Below are 18,272 nucleotides of genomic sequence, written 5' to 3'. Positions count from 1 at the left end.
ATCCCAAATGTAATCAAACAGATTAGATATAAGTGGTCTTATTGTCCCTGATTTTGTTACAGAATACCTTTTTTTTTTTTTTTAATTTTACAGTTAACTAATTATAGGTGGCCTCTGATTAGAATTCATTGTTCAAATGCTAAGGCCCCAATTTCACAATTTAATCCATGTGGACAGACCTAAACCCATGTCAATCTGTTTGCAGGATCAGAGCATACAATTGTTCTGGAGAAATTAGAAATTGTGTTGTACTCTAAATGCCGCTTTGCCTTTTTAACTTTGCGTATTATTTTACCAGTTCATAAGGCTGATAGAGTAGCACAGTAGATGGGATAAATGAGTGCGGGAAGAAGGGAGAACTAAATCAAAGCTGCATTCAAAGATGCATTAGGGTTATATTACTCCTCAAATCCCCCTTTATTTTAAAAATCCAGTTTAAGCATCTCTGTCATAAATTAAGACTCAGCAAATCTAGAGCTCTGTCTTTTCCAATTCTGCTATTAATAAATGCTGTAATACTACCTTACAAACAGTTTTTTAATTATAGCTTGTACATCTCCATTGAATTGCAGAATTAGGAAATAAAAGCCTGTGGCCTCTTTTGAAAATTAAATTCTTGTGACCAGATATATAATTGGTCTTCAGTTCTATTTCCCTATTTCTCAGGAGCAACTGCATTTGAAGAGTAATAATTGCTCTTTTACTGAGGGATTCTCTTGTGCATACTTGTACATTCATCTGAGTAACTGACAAGACAACTGCAAGAAAATATCTTGCAGAAAATTACAGGTTTTAAGTATTAAGAAGCAAATGCATACCACGCTTAGAAGATTTAAGAACATAAGCAAGTTGTCCAGGCTAAATATGAAGCATGGTTTTTTACTCTAGCCTTGAAGGAATTTGAATTCATTTTACCTCCAATTGTCACTGTAGTAATAAAATTAAGTTTTAATTCACTTGCTTCTGCTTTTTAAGAAGCTAAGAGATAATACTGAGTTTGGGGTGGCATAATGCACTGGCTTCCTTTGTGAGAGAACAAAACTAAAGTAGTCCATTAGGTTCTCCCTACTACCACTGGATTGTGCCAAACAGGTGACTTTTTTTTTTTTTTAAAGCACAACTTTCAGTGAAAAGCACAGTAAGGAAGCAGCTCTCATGCAGCCTCCTATAAAGCAGGCATCAGACTCTTACAGAAACTTGCAAGATATCTTCTCCTGTTTCTACTCTTGGGAACTGGTTTCTCTCCAAACTCTCTCCTCTCTAAAGCCCTCCCCAAAAACAAAAAATAGTTGTAATTATTTGTAAGAAAAGACAAAGGTAGGATCTTCTTGCCAAATTAGGTCAAGATTTTGGCCTATCATCATTGTAAGAGCATCATGGTCCAAATTCTGTAGCAGACTGCACAGGAAGCGTGCCAGCACAGAACTCGGTATGAGGTTGAAGTGAAAGATACCACCATAGCTTTCTCACAACAGTGGGGAAAAAAACCCAAACAGTCATCTCTCTCCATCACTTTATTAGGATGGGAGAAGAAGTATCAATTGGTAACAAACGACCTGTTTTTCTTGCTCAATTATGACAATGAACATAGAATAAAATATTTCTTAGAAGTGTCTTGACTCCAGTGGCGTATTTCTATAAAATCCGTAGTTTAGTATTATTTTAACTACCTACCTATGTTTTGAAAGGATTTACCTAATTGATAGAGATGTTTGGTGGAAGAGTTCACAGTTTGCTGTTTCTAATATGGTTTGCTTTCTAAAAGGTTGAGTTAACAAGACAACTGAGTACCTATTTTCCTAGAAGGTAAATATTCAAAATAAAAATAGGTACACAAAATGGCACAAGTTACAAACTTCAGGCTGGTTTGTGCCCATCTCCAACACATGCTTAACTGTAGGAAGACCAAACATTTTTCCTGTGCTCATGGCTTTTTCAGCATCCCATCTCGTGACCACTTTGGGAATTTAAAATTCCCACTAAGACTCCATAGGTCTGGTCTTTTACATCACCTCAGTGCTCTCGGGCCAGAGCTGCTGCATTTTATTAATCTCATATAAAGCCCACGGTTTAATATTGTAGCTCTCAACCAGTCAAAGAAGTTTTTTCAATTATTTAACAAACCCAGATGCAAAAATCTCCAAATGGCACACATCATTTTTAAGACATGAAATCCTGAAATCCATGATAGTTGTGACAGAAGTCCAGCCTCAGCAAACAACCTGCTATTGCCCTGCGAGACCTAGTTGTATTTTTTTTAATAATTAAATAAACCCAGTCATTTTAAAAAAAAAAGTTGTGTGGGAGTACACATGAGCAAGCAAGCTATCCACTCTCATGACTGCTTCTCAGTAGAGGTCAGTTATATTTGTAGCATTTCAGTAGTTTTCTTCATTAGGATTCAGATATTTGTAGGTATTGCCAAGTTCGCTACACAGGGTGAAGGTATAAATCATGCCGTACCAAAAGCCTGTTGGGTCTAAACTGGGTTTTTTTGTTGTTTGTTTTAAATTTTCACCACTCAAGGTGAACAATAGCAGACTAATAGCTACTGCATCAATGTGAAAAGGGGGCCAAGAAGCAGGTCTGCATGGCTCCAAAGAATCTGGGAAGCCAATGATGAGACAATCTAAGGGCAAGTGAGACAAACTAGCCCTATTGTGATTGATTTAGAGACTTCTTTATAGTGGACATAAGGTTCTGATCTTGGAAATGCTGGAAGACATTAAAGCTCCAAGATACAGAATGGAGAACTCAAGTGCACAATATTGGAATGGTGCAAGAACCAGAGACAGCAGATTCTGGGGATATTTCTTTTTGTGGGAAATTAACAGATTTCCCCCCAGAATTAACTGGTTTTACTTCAGCACAAGGACTGTCTTGCAGTAAAACCTAAAAAAGGTTGTCCTTGTAGTCTGAACATCTTAAAATACGTAACTGTATTCTCAAGGTGGACAGAAATATCGTAAACTTTCAAAGGGTCAAAAATGGATTTTATCCCAGATATCCCCCCTCTCCCATTAAGTGGCACCAGGCCTTTGCAGAAGTCAAGCAGAATTTACATTAAATGGGTTTGGCACATGCTGTCTTATACCCGGCAAAGCTTAAATTGGAGTTTGCTGGATAGTTATATTTTCTCCTCACCAGAAGATGTTGAGGTCTTTGTGGATCAAAAGCGGAGGGATGCTGCTTCGAAGATGGATGTCCCTGTGGATGAAGAGGATAATTCGGATGTACAGTAGCTGACTGAATGGACTGATGCTCAATTTAAAAAGTTCTTATTTCTTTGATGATGGATCCCAATGAACAGTTATCTGAGATTATCCTTGTTCTGAGAACTTCAATGCTTGCCCAAGCAGATGGTTGACAGAGGATGAATCTTGCTATGACAAATTGTTGTGAGGAGGTTGTGGTGTCTATTTTAGGGTTATTCCCCCTGTTAAAATCTCACTACATAAACATTTGTTTTTATTTCTGTCCTGCTCTTAAACAGGTCTGAGTGTTCCAAGGGTATATTTAAGATATTCATGGTGCCTGAGTCTGGAGGACAGAAAATGTTTTGCTCTATGTTTGCCACACAGGTATATTATGCACTAGTAGACTCGGAGATACATCTTAGTTTTAGAAGCAGTGGTTAGTTTGTGGTCTTGTCTGAAGAAAGCATGGCAGATTCAGTAAAAAGTACTGAAATTTATTTTTGTCCATATATAGACAGGAAAACTGTGACAACCAATCTCATCTGCAGTGTAAAATTTTTAAAGGAATCTTTATCTAAAGACTCTGCTTTCCATGTGCTTTTGATTATCTTTGCGGGAACTAGTTCTACAATAGGACATTGGAGGTTATGACAGGAAAACATTACCTACTGAATTATTACCTTCAAACAATTGATTATTTATTCTGTATTTTAATCCCTCGGATATAATCATGTCTGGTTTTTCTTATTACAAATAAGTGTAGAAAGTATAAAAATTTCAATAAAAAAATAAAATTGAAAAATTAAAAAAAACCCAAAGCATCTGATGCATGTTCAGAATTTCAGAGGCAAGTGTTCAACATACTTTAGAAGCTTTAAGAAAAGGTTGTATAGAAAGAAAAGGCATCTACAAATGACAGCACTAATATGGTACCACTCACCAACACATTTTTCAGCTAGCTCCCCCAAGAAAGGATCTGACAATTTGGGGTTCCAGTCCCTGGTATGAATTTGTAAAATGTGCTTTCTTGCCTGATAAAGAAATAAGTATTTCAGCATTAGCAAGCAAAATCAGCAATCAAAAGTAAATCAATATATTTCAAGCACTTAGGTCACTTATTGAGAGGAATCACTAATTATCCTAGTTGTGTCAACATGAATGCGTAGAAGAGTACAACGCAAACTCTAATGAGGAAAGGAAAAGTTTTGTTACATAGGAAATATCTCCGTGTGCTGACTCTATTAATGGCAACTACTATACTTCCAATTAAAATTTTCGGCCATTATCAAATGTCTGAGTATTTAATCTATTACAAAGATAGTTTGTTATTACAGAAAAATTCCATGAGTATTACACAAAACCAAATTAATAGAATCAAATTTGATTTAACATCCTAAACATTAAATCCAACATTAAAGATATATTAATGCAACATGTGGTGGTGAATATAAAAACTCAAACTAGTATATGTAAAAATATGTTTTAAAAAGTTGTTGCAATTAAAACAACTCCTGCTTTGTACATGTGCAATTTTTATTATTATGCAGACAGCTGAGGGTATTTCTTCACATACATATAGTTATCTATTTATATTACCATTGCATTCAGAAGCCTCAATCAGAATTGGGGCTTCACAGGGCTAAGCATTGTACAAACCCATACAAAATGAAATGCTTTCCCCAAACAGCTTACAATTTAATGTGATCGAGTTACAACTGCAGTGGGAACCACATTTCTGAATTTCCTGGTGTGCGCGCTTAAATCCTCAGCTATAATGTTGCATAAACGTCTATTTTTAGTCAGTGGCAAATACAGGCTTGGCTCCGCCCCCTTTTCCCCCACACATACCCGCCGCATGGCATCCACCTCTCCCGCTGCAGCCCCTCAGGCCAGCGCTGGCTCAGACAGGGGCAACCTTACCCCCCAGCCTGGGGAGGGGGCCTGGGCCGGCCTTTCACAACGCGTGGCGGGGAGGGAAGGCGCTGAGGGGCACCCCTCAGAGCCTCTTGCATCCCCCCCCTCCTGCGCATACTGAAGGACCAGCCTGGGGCCTGGCCCCCGCAATATGCCACTGTTTTTAGTATCAAATTTCCTTTTTTTTAGAAAAGGAAAATGCAGATATACACAAACAATATTTATTTATTTATTTCACTGTTCAGTATTCTCACATTCAAGACGTAGAATTTCAAATACAGCTGCAGACTTTAAAATGTGTAGCTGGAGTTACAGAAATGACTTTAAAGTAACTTGCAAATAAAAAAAAAAAGGTTTTAAGTACTTCAGCAGCATGTGATGGATGTTCCCACTAACTCGGTGAAGAGGGACTTTCAAAACTAAGTTCACCAATGCTTACCTTTTTATTCTTGAGTCCTCAAAAGTCATGAGTCACCAGCTCCACTATGATGCCACTCATTCAGAACAGAATTACCAAAGAGCTTCAGTGGAGAATGAAGCCAGCCCAGGGAAAGGTCAGTTGAGGTCTCCAATTTTTTCACTTCTAAAAGTACATTGCATGGTTTTTGAAGAGTGAAGCATGGGGGCTGTACCCTGTCCCTCCTCTGGGCCAGCTCCATACTTCAATGAGATTACGGAAGCTATGATGTCACAGCATGGAGCACACTGACTAGGGCACTAACACTGTGAGCTGCAAACAGACTTCAAGGGACCTAAAAAGAAGAAGGGGGAAGGCGGCTAGCAGTTTTTGAACAGAGGAATCCTCTGTTTAGCTAGTGGACATTTCTATTTTTCCAATTAGGAAAACTCGGTCTTGGAATGGTTTAACAAAACATTTATCATTTGTGTGTAAGAGTGCCAAAGAGGAGCAATAGAGGTAGTTTTAAAAATCCCTCACTACTAGCAAACTCCAAAACAATTATTTGCTCTCGCTGATCCCAAGAATTCTGAGCTTTACGTCCAGTTACATTCTACTTCTGTCAGAATGGATAAAACCATAATCACAAGAGTCAGAAAGAATTAGTTCATTCTTAATATTTGCACAGTACTTTGAAGATATATATATAATATACTATGTATATACAAATTACTATGTATTATCAACTTGTGTTTTCTGCTAAACTCTCAATGTTTTATTTTGTGATGAAATTTCTTATGTTTAGGCTCAGATGAAAATTGACACTTCCAGTGAAGAGTCTGAGGAGAGGAAGGTTTGTACTTTGTTGCTATGGTTTGCCTGGAGATAGTCTTTTGCAAACCTGAGATAACAGAAGAGAGGGTCTACTCAGTCTGCTGTTGTAGATTGTTTTGGAGAAATTTCAACAAATTTAGTTGAAGTTTGAGTTGCGAGAGTAAAGGAAAAAATACATATGTCCCATCTGAAAGCCATTAAAATGCCTTTTTTTAAACATATCTTTAAATGTACTATGAACTTACTTTTTCAAAAAGGGCAAGTGCCTTTGAGGTGCCTGAAGAAGAGAGGGTTACTCACCTTGTACAGTAACTGATGTTCTTCAAGATGTATGTCCCTGTGGATGCATCCTCAATCAGAGATTTTGCCAACAGTGCCCATCCGGGTCGCACATGCGCCGTCCCCATCTTGCGGCACCGGTGGCGCCCTTTCTGGCACATGCCAAGCCCCTCTGTTCCTTCTCTAACGTAGAGCCAGAATGTTTGACTCTGAAGTAGAGAGGAAGGAGGGTGGGTAGTGGAGCACCCACAGGGACACACATCTCAAAGAACCTGTTACTGCAGAAGGTGAGCAACCTTCTCTCCTTCAAGTAGTGTCCCTGCGGGTGCTCCACTCCAGGTGATTTTCGAGCAGTGCCCTCAGTTGAAGGAGGGAACTTCGGAGTTGTTAGGTTGAATGGAAGACAGTACTGATATTCCGATTGCTGCATCATGACTTGGTGCCTGATTGATGGCATAGTGTTTTATGAAAGTGTGGGCCATGGCCCAGGTAGCTGTTTTGCATATTTCAGTAATTGGAACATTATGCAAAAAGGCTGTGGATGTAGCAATTGATCCGGTTGAATGTGCCCCGACCCTTTGTGGTGGTGATATCCCTGACTGTGTGTAGCAGATGTGGATGAAGCTGGAAATCCACTTTGAAAGTCTTTGGGTGGATATGGCATTGCCTTTGGAACATTCTGTAATTGATATGAAAAGTTTGGGAGATTTCCTGAAAACGCAATGGCTCATCTGATGTCCATGCCACATCCTGTGGTTTTGGGTAAAAGATAGGTAAATGAATGTTTTAGTTAAGGTGGAATGATGAGGTTACTTTGGGGAGGAACTTAGGATAAGGTCATCATGTCATCTTAGCTTGTCATCTTGTGAAATACTGTATACAGTGGGTGGGCCATAAGTACTCCGAGTTCACTCACACAGCCGACGTGACTGCCACTAGAAATGCTACCTTCATGGACATGTGCATTAATGAACAAGTCGCTAAAGGCTCGAATAGTGCCTTGATGATGGTCCTGAGGACTAAGTTGAGGTCCCAAGGTATTATGGGAGGACGTATGTATTTTTTGTATGCCAGTCATGAAGCATTTGACAATTGGATGCACAAAAACTGTGGTATCATCTAGGAGATCATGGAAGGTGAGGACAGCTGTTAGGTGTACTTTAATTGAGATAATCGCTAATCCAAATTTTTTTATTTCCTGGAGACAGTCTAATATAGTGGGGATTGACACCGTTAGTGCACTGACCTGCTTCTGTTGACACAATAAGGAGAATCTATGCTATTTCCAAAGGTAAGTTTTTTCTTGTGGCAGGTTTTCTGCTATTTAGTAAAATATTTCTTACCGGTTCCGAACATTTTAGTTCAGATTGTTGGAACCATTTAGGAACCATGCTGAGAGATGTAAATTCTTCAGGTGCGGATGGTGTATGATTCCGTTGTCCTGGGAGAGGTGACTAGTGGGAGAGGGACTGGTGCACGGATCGACATCTGTGTGAGGTAAGTGAACCATGGTTGGTGCTATCATTATCACCTTTGCATTGTCCTGGTGTATTTTGTGCATGGTTTTGGCTATCATGGGGATAAGTGGGAACACATAAAGGAGACCTGTGTTCCAGTTGATGAGGAATGCGTCCCCCATTGAACGTGTACCTAGCCCTGCTCTTGAGCAGAAATAACAGCATTTGTAATTCTTCGTTGTCACAAATAGATTGATTGTGGGAAAACCCCACTGATGAAAGATGTTTTCCAGGACTGCATTGTGTAATTCCCACTTGTGATTGTTGCCAACTTTTCTGCTCAGGTTGTTTGCAGTGGTATTCTGGGTACCCTGGTAGATATGTCGCTGAAATGTGGATGTTGTGGGATATGCACCAATTCCATAGTCTCATTGACTCTGAGCATAGGAAGCTGGATCTTGTGCTTCCTTGACAATTGATGTAAAACATACATGCAAAGTTGTCTGTCATTATCATCATAGTTTTCCCTATCAGAGGTAGGAAGTGTATACAGGCACTGTGGACAGCCCGTAACTCTAGTAGGTTTATGTATAATTTATTTTCCTGTGGTGACCATTTCCCTTGAACGGTATGCTCTTGCAGGTGCACTCCCCATTAGTGATGTGTCTGTCATGATCATGATTGAGGGTGTTTCACTTATAAATGGAGTTCCTGTTTGAAGGTTGTTGGGCTGTGTCCACCATTTTAAAGATTGTTTGATCTTTTTTGGCATTGCTGCCATTTTGTATAGAGAGTGTTTGTGGGGTTTGCAAACGGTCATGAGCCACATCTGAAGTGGTTGTATGTGCAATCATGCATTTTGCACTACAAAAGTGGCAGCTGTCACATGACCCAACATTTGAAGGCATGTGCGTATGTTCAGAGTTGGGCTGCTTTGTATTATAGATTCCAGATTCACAATGGTCTGAAATCTGGTCTTTGGAAGGAACGCCCTGGCAGTGAGGGAATCCAGGTGTGCACCTATAAACTCCAGTTGTTGCACAGGCCGTAGGATGGATTTATTGTCGTTTATCATAAGCCCTAGTGTGTAAAATAACGTCCCTGTAGTGTGAACTGTATAAACAGCTTCCATATAGGTGCGTGCCCTTATTAGACAATTGTTGAGATAGTGGAATATGGTGACCCCTAGTCTGCGAAGGTAAGCTGCTACTACAGCAAGTACCTTGGAGAAGACTCTTGGAGCAGTGCAAAGGCCAAAGCGTAGCGCCATGTATTGATAGTGGTTGTTGAGTAGTGTGAATCTTAGGAATTTTCTGTGGGCCGGATGCATAGTAACATTAAACTATGCATCGTTAAGGTCGAGGGCTGCAAACCAGTCTTGCTGTTCCAGCAATGGCAATATGGTAAGCCAGAGTAACCATCCTGAATATTTGTATCTTTATGAATGTGTTCAATTTTCTTAAGTCTAAAAATGGGTCTTCTTTTGGTTGAGAAAGTAATGAGAATAAAAGCCTTTTCCTCTGTGTTGGGAAGGAACATGCTATATCTGGAGATAATGATCGACTGCCTATTGTAATACTTGTTTGTGAGATGGGTCCCTGAAGAGGGACGGAGAAGGAGTTTGGGATGGAGGTAAAGGGGATAGTGTATCCAGATTGGATCATTTCTAGTACCCATTTGTCTGATGTTATGTTGGCCCCGTGTTGGTAAAATGGCCATAGTCGATGTTTGAACAATGTCTATGTCTGGCTGCGGAAGGCAGAGGAGGTCATACAGAGCCTCAAACAAGTCCTTAAAACTGTTGCTTTGGAGGGGCAGCCTGGGATGTTGATGGCTGCTGGTTAGTCTGTTGATGTCGCTGTGGCCTTTGTCAGGAGCATGATTGTTCATACCACCTGTTTTGTGAGTAATGTTCGTATCTGGAATTATACGGCTGATACCTGAAGGGTCGTCTTCTTGTAGCAGGTGTGTAAATTCCAAGGGTGCGGCGTGTAGCCCTGGAATCTTTCATGGTAAGCATGATTTCGTCCGTTTTTTTCTGCAAAGAGCTTCGCTTTGTCGAAAGGAAGATCCTTCATAGTTGCCTGCAGTTGTTTAGGCAGGGCTGCAGAGTGAAGCCATGATGGCCTACGCATGACGACAGCAATTGCCACAGTTCTAACCGCAGTGTCAGCCACGTCAAGGAAAGCCTGCAATGCTGTTCTTGTGACCACCTGCCCTTCTTTGATCAATGATTGAAATTACTGTTTTCTATCTTCCGGGTCAAATTCAATAAAATTTGATATTTTGGAATAATTTTCATGATCGTAATTTGATAGTAATGCAGAGTAGTTTGCTACTCTTAACTGAAGAGTAGCTGATGTGTAGACTTTTCTGCCCATTAAGTCCAGTCTTTTGTCATCTTTATTGTGTGGTGTTGACTTATGATGCTGCTGCTTGTTCCTCTGGTTAGCTGCTTCTATAACTAGGGAGTTAGGAGTTGGATGGGTGAAAAGGAACTCAGTATCTTTGGCAGGGACATAATACTTTTTGTCAGCCCTTTTACAAGAGGGGGGATGGTGGTAGGTGTCTGCCAGATGTTATTTGCTGGCTCCATAAAAGGCATCATCCATCAGAAGGGCAATTTTGGTAGAAGTTGAGATCAGCAATATTTTAAAGCAATTTGTGTTGTGACCCTGCCACTTCCTGGAGTGGGATCTCCAAACTGTCCGCCACCCTCTTAAACAGTTCCTGGAACTGTTTAAAATCATCTTCAGTCATCAGGTATGGGGGAATTATGATCTCGTCGGGTAAGGAGGATGAGTTGTGTGTGGATGGAGGTATTTCTTGCTCCACAGTCACATCCTATTCGTCAGCAGGACCAGTTGTTTCGGGTCCTGTTTAAGTAGGTCTAATAGGTGATCTTTCTCTGCACCTACATGAGGTTGATGGCTTACTGTTTGATGGAGAGTAAGTAGACCAGGTGTCCCAACCAGGCCAGTGCATATGATATTGTGGAGCAAACCATGGAGGTGCAAACCATGGATATGTTGGTGGTCTGTGATGTGGCCGATGTCTGGATGGGTGGCCTCTAGGTGATGACTGTTGGGGAGAAAAGATAGCCTGTATACCATCATACACATCGCTGGAGAAGGCGATGGGAGACATGGGCTGCTCGTGAGTGAAGTGCACTGGAAAGGTGTCAGTCCCGTAGAGAGGTGATAGCAGGAAAATGTTATAAATTCCTGCTTATTTTTATGACGTTTGATCTTTTGAGCACATTTTCGCGGACCCGGCATTGTCGGCTCTGCTGTCAATGACGGCGCTAAAGTGTGCTCCGTAGCATTTTCCGGTGCAGACATAAACATTGGCACTGTCAGTGCCGTGCATGTCCTTGGTGCCATCAGGTGTTCGGGCTGTATCGGCGCCGTCGGTACTGTGGTTTTCGCCCGTGCCAATGTAGTTTGGTCAGCGTGTGTTGGTGCTGTGCCATGCCGCTTATCAGCACCGAGGTCCGAATCGGTGCCAATGTCGAGGCAGTTACACCTGCTGTGCGGACTGTTACTTTTGACGGTGCCGTATCAGCATGCGATTGTTTAATTTTGTCTCTCAAATCTTTAGAGGAGCCATGAGTCTCTCTCCTTGCCAGGAAGGTCAATGTACACGATGAACCTAAAGCCTCTTTGGTACCGAATCCTCTCTCCTTTTCTGGTGACTTCCTTTTCTTGGCTCACTCCGTTGTTGGTGGAGTAGAGTGCCTTTTTCTGGTGTTTTCATGTGAGAAGCTGTTACCCTGCCCAGGGTTTGAGGCAGGTCTTAGCAACCTCTACATGGGTATTAACTTCAGGAGGAGGTCCCTGTCGCACCTGATTCTGGCTTTTAGGTTCTAACAATGGATGCATTTCTGGGCAATATGCCCTTCACCAAGGCATCTGATGCACTCGGAGTGTCCGCTCGAAGCTGGCATAGCATCTCCGCATGAGGTACAGTGTTTGAAGCCGGTAGAACCCGACATAATCTTACTTATAACAGAGGGGTAAGTCTGAGTGGAAAGTTTTATTTATTTATTTATTTTTAACTGGGAAGGATTAAGGTAAGGTAAGGTAAGGTAAGGTAAACTAAATTACGAGTAAAACTGACTAATTTTACAGGGGAAACAAGACTTATTGAAGATTTCTAGCGGGCTGTGAAGAACTGCTGGGAGTGCCATCTTGGACCCTGGATGGTTGAGAAGGAACTGAAGGGCTCGGGTTGCACAAGTCGAAAAGGGCGCCAACAGCACCACGAGAGGGGGACAGTGCATGTGTGACCCGGACAGGCACCGCTGGCAAAAGCTCCAATCAAGGAGGTACCAACACCTGGAGTGGAGCACCAACAAGGACACTACTCAAAGTATAATTCTAGTTTCCATATTCTAAAAAGAAAAAGCTAAATAATAGGACACAATGGATAAATTATTACCATTTTTTAAAATATACCAAATGTTATTTGATATTCAAATACAGATCTCTATGAGGATTTTCAGAGTTACCTACTTACTTAGCTCTAGAAATTTTTACATATATACCCTTTGTAACTTTTACCTTTTGATCAGGCAAGTTGAAAAGAAATTCCCTGTCAAAACGACCAGGTCTCCTGAGTGCAGGGTCTATAGATTCAAGTCTGTTTGTAGCACCAATTACGACAATTTCTCCTCTATTATCCAGTCCATCCATGAGGGCAAGTAGAGTAGACACTATAGAGCTAAAATGTTTTAAAAAACAATGCTGTAGTAAATATTATCAAGGTCTCCTACATAACTTAGATAGCCCTGACGGCCTATTACGTTATGCCAGCCTCCCTGGGCTGCCCTATGGGCATTGTCCAGAATTGCTGCAGCCCCATCCCCCAACATGCCAGGGTTTGCAAAATGGTCTTGAAAAGGCAGGGTAATCCTCACTCAGTCATAAACAGGGCTTTCAGGGACCCTTTACACCACATTGGCTCTTTCACCTAGTGTAAAAGCACCAGAGCAGAGGCAAGAATCTAACATGAAATAATCCAAGTAAAGCTAAAAAAAAAAAGCTACTTTAAATTTACAAGATAAAAACATATCCTTCAGTAGTATATTAAAACAGTACCTGTGAATCTGGTCTTGTCTACTAGAACGAACTGGGGCCAAACCATCTATTTCATCAAAGAAGATTATAGAGGGCCTCATCAAGTATGCCTGGCGTGTAGAAACAGGAATGGGTATTAGCTGTTAATTCAAATTTCTTCTGCAATGGAGTAAAAACAAATTCTCTTCACTATGTTCTGGTAACACTTCCACGGGCTATATGTTAAGAACTTTTATTACGATGCTTTTTTAAAACCCAGTCTTGAGAATAAATCTGAAGTTTAACAACTAAGGTGTTATATTAAAACAAAACAAAAAAAGTTAGACAGTATTCTCCTTTACCTAAGGAAGATGGCACCAGTGCTACAGTTTTCATGCATTCTTGAACAATTCCAGACAGGGAGGCACTGATTCCTAATGTGAGAACCCTGCCTTTAGATGACTGAATTCTCAATGCCTGGAGCAATGCATGCAGCAGGCCACATTTTTAAAATGTTTATTTTTGAAATTTGTGTATTTTAGAAGATAAAATTGCAGTGAGTACTCATAACAAAGAAAAAGATATAATACTTAGGTCAAATAACAGAACAATTAAATCAAGGGACAAAGAAGAACAGGAGAAAAAAGTGACATGGTGGAGTAAAATATATTCTTGTAAAATGAGACTATGGCTCCCAAATACATTTTACCTTGGGATGGTACATTACATTTCTTCCTCTCATACAAAGCTGTTTCTGTTAATGTTGTTAACCATTTCCTTATGCTAGGTTCTGAGCCTCATTTCCAGTACTTCAATTACTCTTGCAGTCATAATACTTATTTAAACCTATGCTAGACACTCTAGATTATTCTTCTATTACTTCATAAATGTAATAAACACAATCGGTTTCTGCTGGGTTTGTAGATGGCTCCTCATGATTTTACAAAACTAAAGATATAAAAAAGTTCAGAAACAGGCATTGTATGATAAGAAATGTGGCCTTTCTTAAAAAGAAAATAAGTAAATGGCATATTTTTTGTTTTGCTTTGCAGCCAACCTTTAAGAAGAAAAAAAATCTTTTGATTTTTTTCTACAAATAGTGGAGCATCTCCAAGATATATGCTTATAGTCTCTGCCTGAGCAAAAGTATTTCAAACATAGTAACTGACAGTTAAGCATTGCATTTTTTAAAAAAACACAAGACAACACAACTTAAAGAAAAAATGCAAAGCAAGAAAAAAAGCATTGTTTTTTGCCTTAATGCTCTTCTATGAGTAATGAAGACAGCCTCTATAATTTGGTTTTCCTCTTGTGTTTTATATTAGAAATACAAGGCCTAAAATTGGAGCAGAGTTATGTCAGTGCTGAGAACTTCTGAAAATCCCACCCATAAAGCCCATATTTCTCTCTTATTGCTCAAGTACTATGGAAAACTTTGGAGGAATTGGAATGTGACATCATGTCAGGAAAACTTGAGTTGCAGTGCTCCTTGCCCTGAAAAACTGAGAAAGAGAATATTCAACATCCAATAATATCTCTACGCCCTCCATCTGGACCTAAGAAAGCTGCAGCTTTCACTCTTCTGTGATACCATATTCCCATTTTTTTCTCAAGAGTGACAAATCCTCCAAGAACAGAAAGATTTGTGATCAGATCTGATGATTCTAATATAAAACACAAGTGAAATATTTTTAAAAGCTCTTTGAGGTGATGAAGAACAGGGCATAATTTTTGTTTTGCTTTGCAGCCAGACTAAGTAAAAAGGTATTTCTGATCTTCCACTAGCACCTTTTATTGTCCAAAGTCTCTCTTCCTTCTTACATACTTACCTGGAAAACATTAAGGATTTACAAGTCTCAGTCTATCAGTTATAGAAAGCATCATAAATTTTCTACCATATTATATTTGCTTAAACCAAGTACCTATATCTGAAACCTGAATTTGTGCAAGAGATTGGATTTCACTCTTTACCTGAATTTCTCCCCTCTCCATCATCCTCTCTGGCCAAGTAAAGGATTGGTCATACTAAAAAGTGTATGAAGCATACACTGAAAGATGCAATCCTTCTTTACCATAATATATGCCCTGAATATGCCAGCCAGACACTAGTCAATGATTCAAATCATTCTCTTGCAATTTCTACCCACAGCTGCTATGACAACTATGCTATTAGTAGCCCTGGACAAGTCTGGAAGCTCCGTCTTTTTTTTTTTTTCTAATATATCCTGATTGATAATTCTTAGATACAATGTAAAATAACTTCATCACCATTCCTCTACATTTTCATCTATATTTAAAACTAGTAAATCCTGTCCCCTGAACTGCAACTTGTATAAGTTTCCTTTTATCCATAGACAATTTTGTCTGCATGAAACACATTGAAATGAAAAATATTATACGGAAAAAAATATATCAAAGGTATCTGAACATCATCTAACCTGATCAAAGAGAAGACGAAGTTGCCGTTCAGATTCACCAACCCACTTGCTGAGACAGTCTGCTCCTTTCCTCATAAAGAAAGCCACCTTTTTGTCTCCCTGACTGCATTCATTAGCTAGAGCTCTAGCTACCAAGGTTTTACCTGTTCCAGGAGGACCATAGAACAAACAGCCCCTGAAGATAAATGGATCAATATTATAGTCATAAATTTTATTTTATATCTCCTGTAAAACTTATTCAAGATAGGGAGTCCAGAGAAAGAAGATTAATGTTTTCAGCATTACTTCGTACATTTCAGTTGATTTTACAAAATATAAGATGGCACAAACTAAAAGAAATGAAAAACTATTAAGCTGAATCTTATCTTTTATAATATTATTAGTTTTTCTTACTTGTTTAGAAATTTTGTGCTACATCAGAATTTATTTTGTTTCTGCATATGTGTTTCATAAATGACAAGTGCAAGTTTTGTGTCATGTTTTCAGTGCTTTGCAAAGCACACAGTAATCAGGTAGATATTAAGCACGTAAAGGGTTATTTTATATCAGGTAAATCCTTCAAATGTTAAACCCCCAAAAACACCAGAGCTAGTTCTCTGATGTTTGCTTGCAGAGAAATAGATTCTAATGCTAGTTTCTGAAAATAAAACAATTCAAGTTTCTAATCAAATTCCCAAATTACAAAGGCTCCACGTATCTTTTTAAGCTCCTTCAATGTCTGTCCATAAGGATTTAAAACCAGAATACAAACGTTATTCAAATGATTGCTTCCATAAAAGAAATACATTTCTTTACAATACAAATAATTTGACTTTAAAAGTTACTGTTAAATAAACCCACCAATTTTCAATACACTATAAAGAGAATGCAGAAGTTTAAGGCTGGCTTACTCAATCATTTTGGGGATTCTTTTGTTTTTGTTTTTATATGAACCTCAACATTTTTAACAGCTTTCTTATAAAACATATACTCTCCTTTCATATCTTCAAGTGATCTCTTCTTTCTTTACAAATAAATTTTTACTTATACCAGCATGACAGGAACAATACAGCTAGAGATTCCAGTCTGCTTTGTACACTTCCCAAATAAGTTCTATTTGCAGAAAAATGTGTTTTATCTTACATGCTAAATTTTTTTTTCTGTGACTTGGTTAAGCCAGAACAGTGTCTTTCACTTAAGACTCTCAGGCAGGAGGCAACTAATCAAAGAATTTTCATGTTCCTCAATGGGTACCACTGGTTTGCCCTACCCAGATGAATCTTTCCATAGCAGGATGTCTGTGCTGGTTTAATCAAGTCCCAAAACAAAGTTATCAATGAAAGAAGTTTGTGTGACTTGGCTGCCTTGAGTTCATTCAAAACCCGCTGCCAAAATAATCTCTTGCCCATTGCTTGAACATGGTTACCCAGCCAGCAGTCACATCACAAACTCTATTCGACTGCGCATTAAACTTTCCGTCCTTCTTTCAAGGCCCTGTATCACACACATCCTTGCCAAATTCTCTGCTCTGGTCTCTTCCAGTGTCTCCTCAACCCCGCTTTGTCAGCAACAGCAGTTCAATAACCCTTTTGTCTCCTTTTCCCAAAATTATCTCCATGTCATCCTGCTGCTCTTTTGACTGGAAACATCCTTCCAAAACGAATGTCAAACCTCCAACCTTCATCTCATTGGAAAAAAAAGGTTCACTTCTGCAGCAGCTTGCAAAAAAATATTTCTCCAATTAAGCCACAAAGAGGTACACCTGCCTACTACAAGTAAAAGAGAATTTATTTCTGCAATCCATGTCTTCTTGCCTCTCTAGTTCTGGTGTATATTATTATCCTCACTTTCTATCCACCTATTTGTACTGTGTACTCTACAGAGAAAGAACTAGTCTTTTACACATTATCCTGTGAAGTACTTGAGGGGGAGGGGGTGCAATGAAATAAAAAAAAACAAAGCAACAAGAACAAATCCACCTACCTTGGTGGTTGAATTTTGAATTTTTCAAAGATTTCTGGATAGAGAAGAGGAAACACTACCATTTCCTTTAACGCATGGATATGATGGCTCAATCCACCTATACTATCAAAACGCACCTAAGAAAATACAAAACATATAAAGCAACAACTTTCCAAATAGAACCTTTTATTTTTAAAATAGTGTGTACGCAAAAATGTATTTAATTAGAGACAAAATTTTATCAATCATAAATATTCAAATAGGAATTCACTTACTTTTAGAAATGCAATTACATTTAGAGATAACCAGAAGAAGAATATATTGTGAATGTGACCTTTTTACCTCTTTATGATGTATATCACCAGAGAATTACACACAGACCAAAAGCAAGTGCTTTCTGGCCCAAAATTGGAGTATGGACAATACTGGGTGAACAGATAGACTAGTTAACAGCTATACATTGTGAGTTTATTTTGCATTCTCTTCAACTCTGATTTTCACAAAGCTGCCAATTAGGGTTTCTGATTAATCTGCCTCATCTCAAATGCATAATTATAATAATTGAAACCTACCGATTTGTCAAGAATCATTGGATCTACATCTGCCAAACTTGCACCAACTTTTACTCGTTCTCGCAGGATTCCACTAGCTAAGTCTTCTGCTCTGAAATTCATAGGAAGACATCTGTTCGACAAAAGCAAACAATTTAGGTTGATGTTGAATACAACAGCAATAAAACAAGTAACGATGGTTGTAAC

The 18,272-nt window shown here is 39.2% G+C and overlaps 1 protein-coding gene across 2 annotated transcripts in view; it reads right to left on the bottom strand.

Moving 5' to 3' along the window:
* ATAD2B (ATPase family AAA domain containing 2B) overlaps positions 1-18,272 on the bottom strand; it is a 158,637-nt gene that overhangs the window by 105,798 nt on the left and 34,567 nt on the right. For both annotated transcript variants that reach the window (XM_067544701.1, XM_067544702.1), the window contains exons 10-15: positions 18,087-18,198; positions 17,536-17,651; positions 15,574-15,748; positions 13,178-13,266; positions 12,641-12,800; positions 4,138-4,228 (exon numbers count right to left, since the gene is read on the bottom strand). In XM_067544701.1, coding sequence (XP_067400802.1) covers positions 4,138-4,228; positions 12,641-12,800; positions 13,178-13,266; positions 15,574-15,748; positions 17,536-17,651; positions 18,087-18,198 — 743 coding nt within the window. The remainder of the gene's footprint in view (positions 1-4,137; positions 4,229-12,640; positions 12,801-13,177; positions 13,267-15,573; positions 15,749-17,535; positions 17,652-18,086; positions 18,199-18,272) is intronic.

The sequence above is a fragment of the Emydura macquarii genome, unplaced genomic scaffold (assembly GCF_026122565.2).
Source record: "Emydura macquarii macquarii isolate MOO-44397 ecotype Brisbane River unplaced genomic scaffold, CSIRO-AGI_Emac_v2 contig_1027, whole genome shotgun sequence".
Classification (NCBI taxonomy): Eukaryota; Metazoa; Chordata; order Testudines; family Chelidae; genus Emydura; species Emydura macquarii.
Note: the sequence above shows the minus strand (reverse complement) of the source record. Positions and strands in the feature narration are given on the sequence as shown.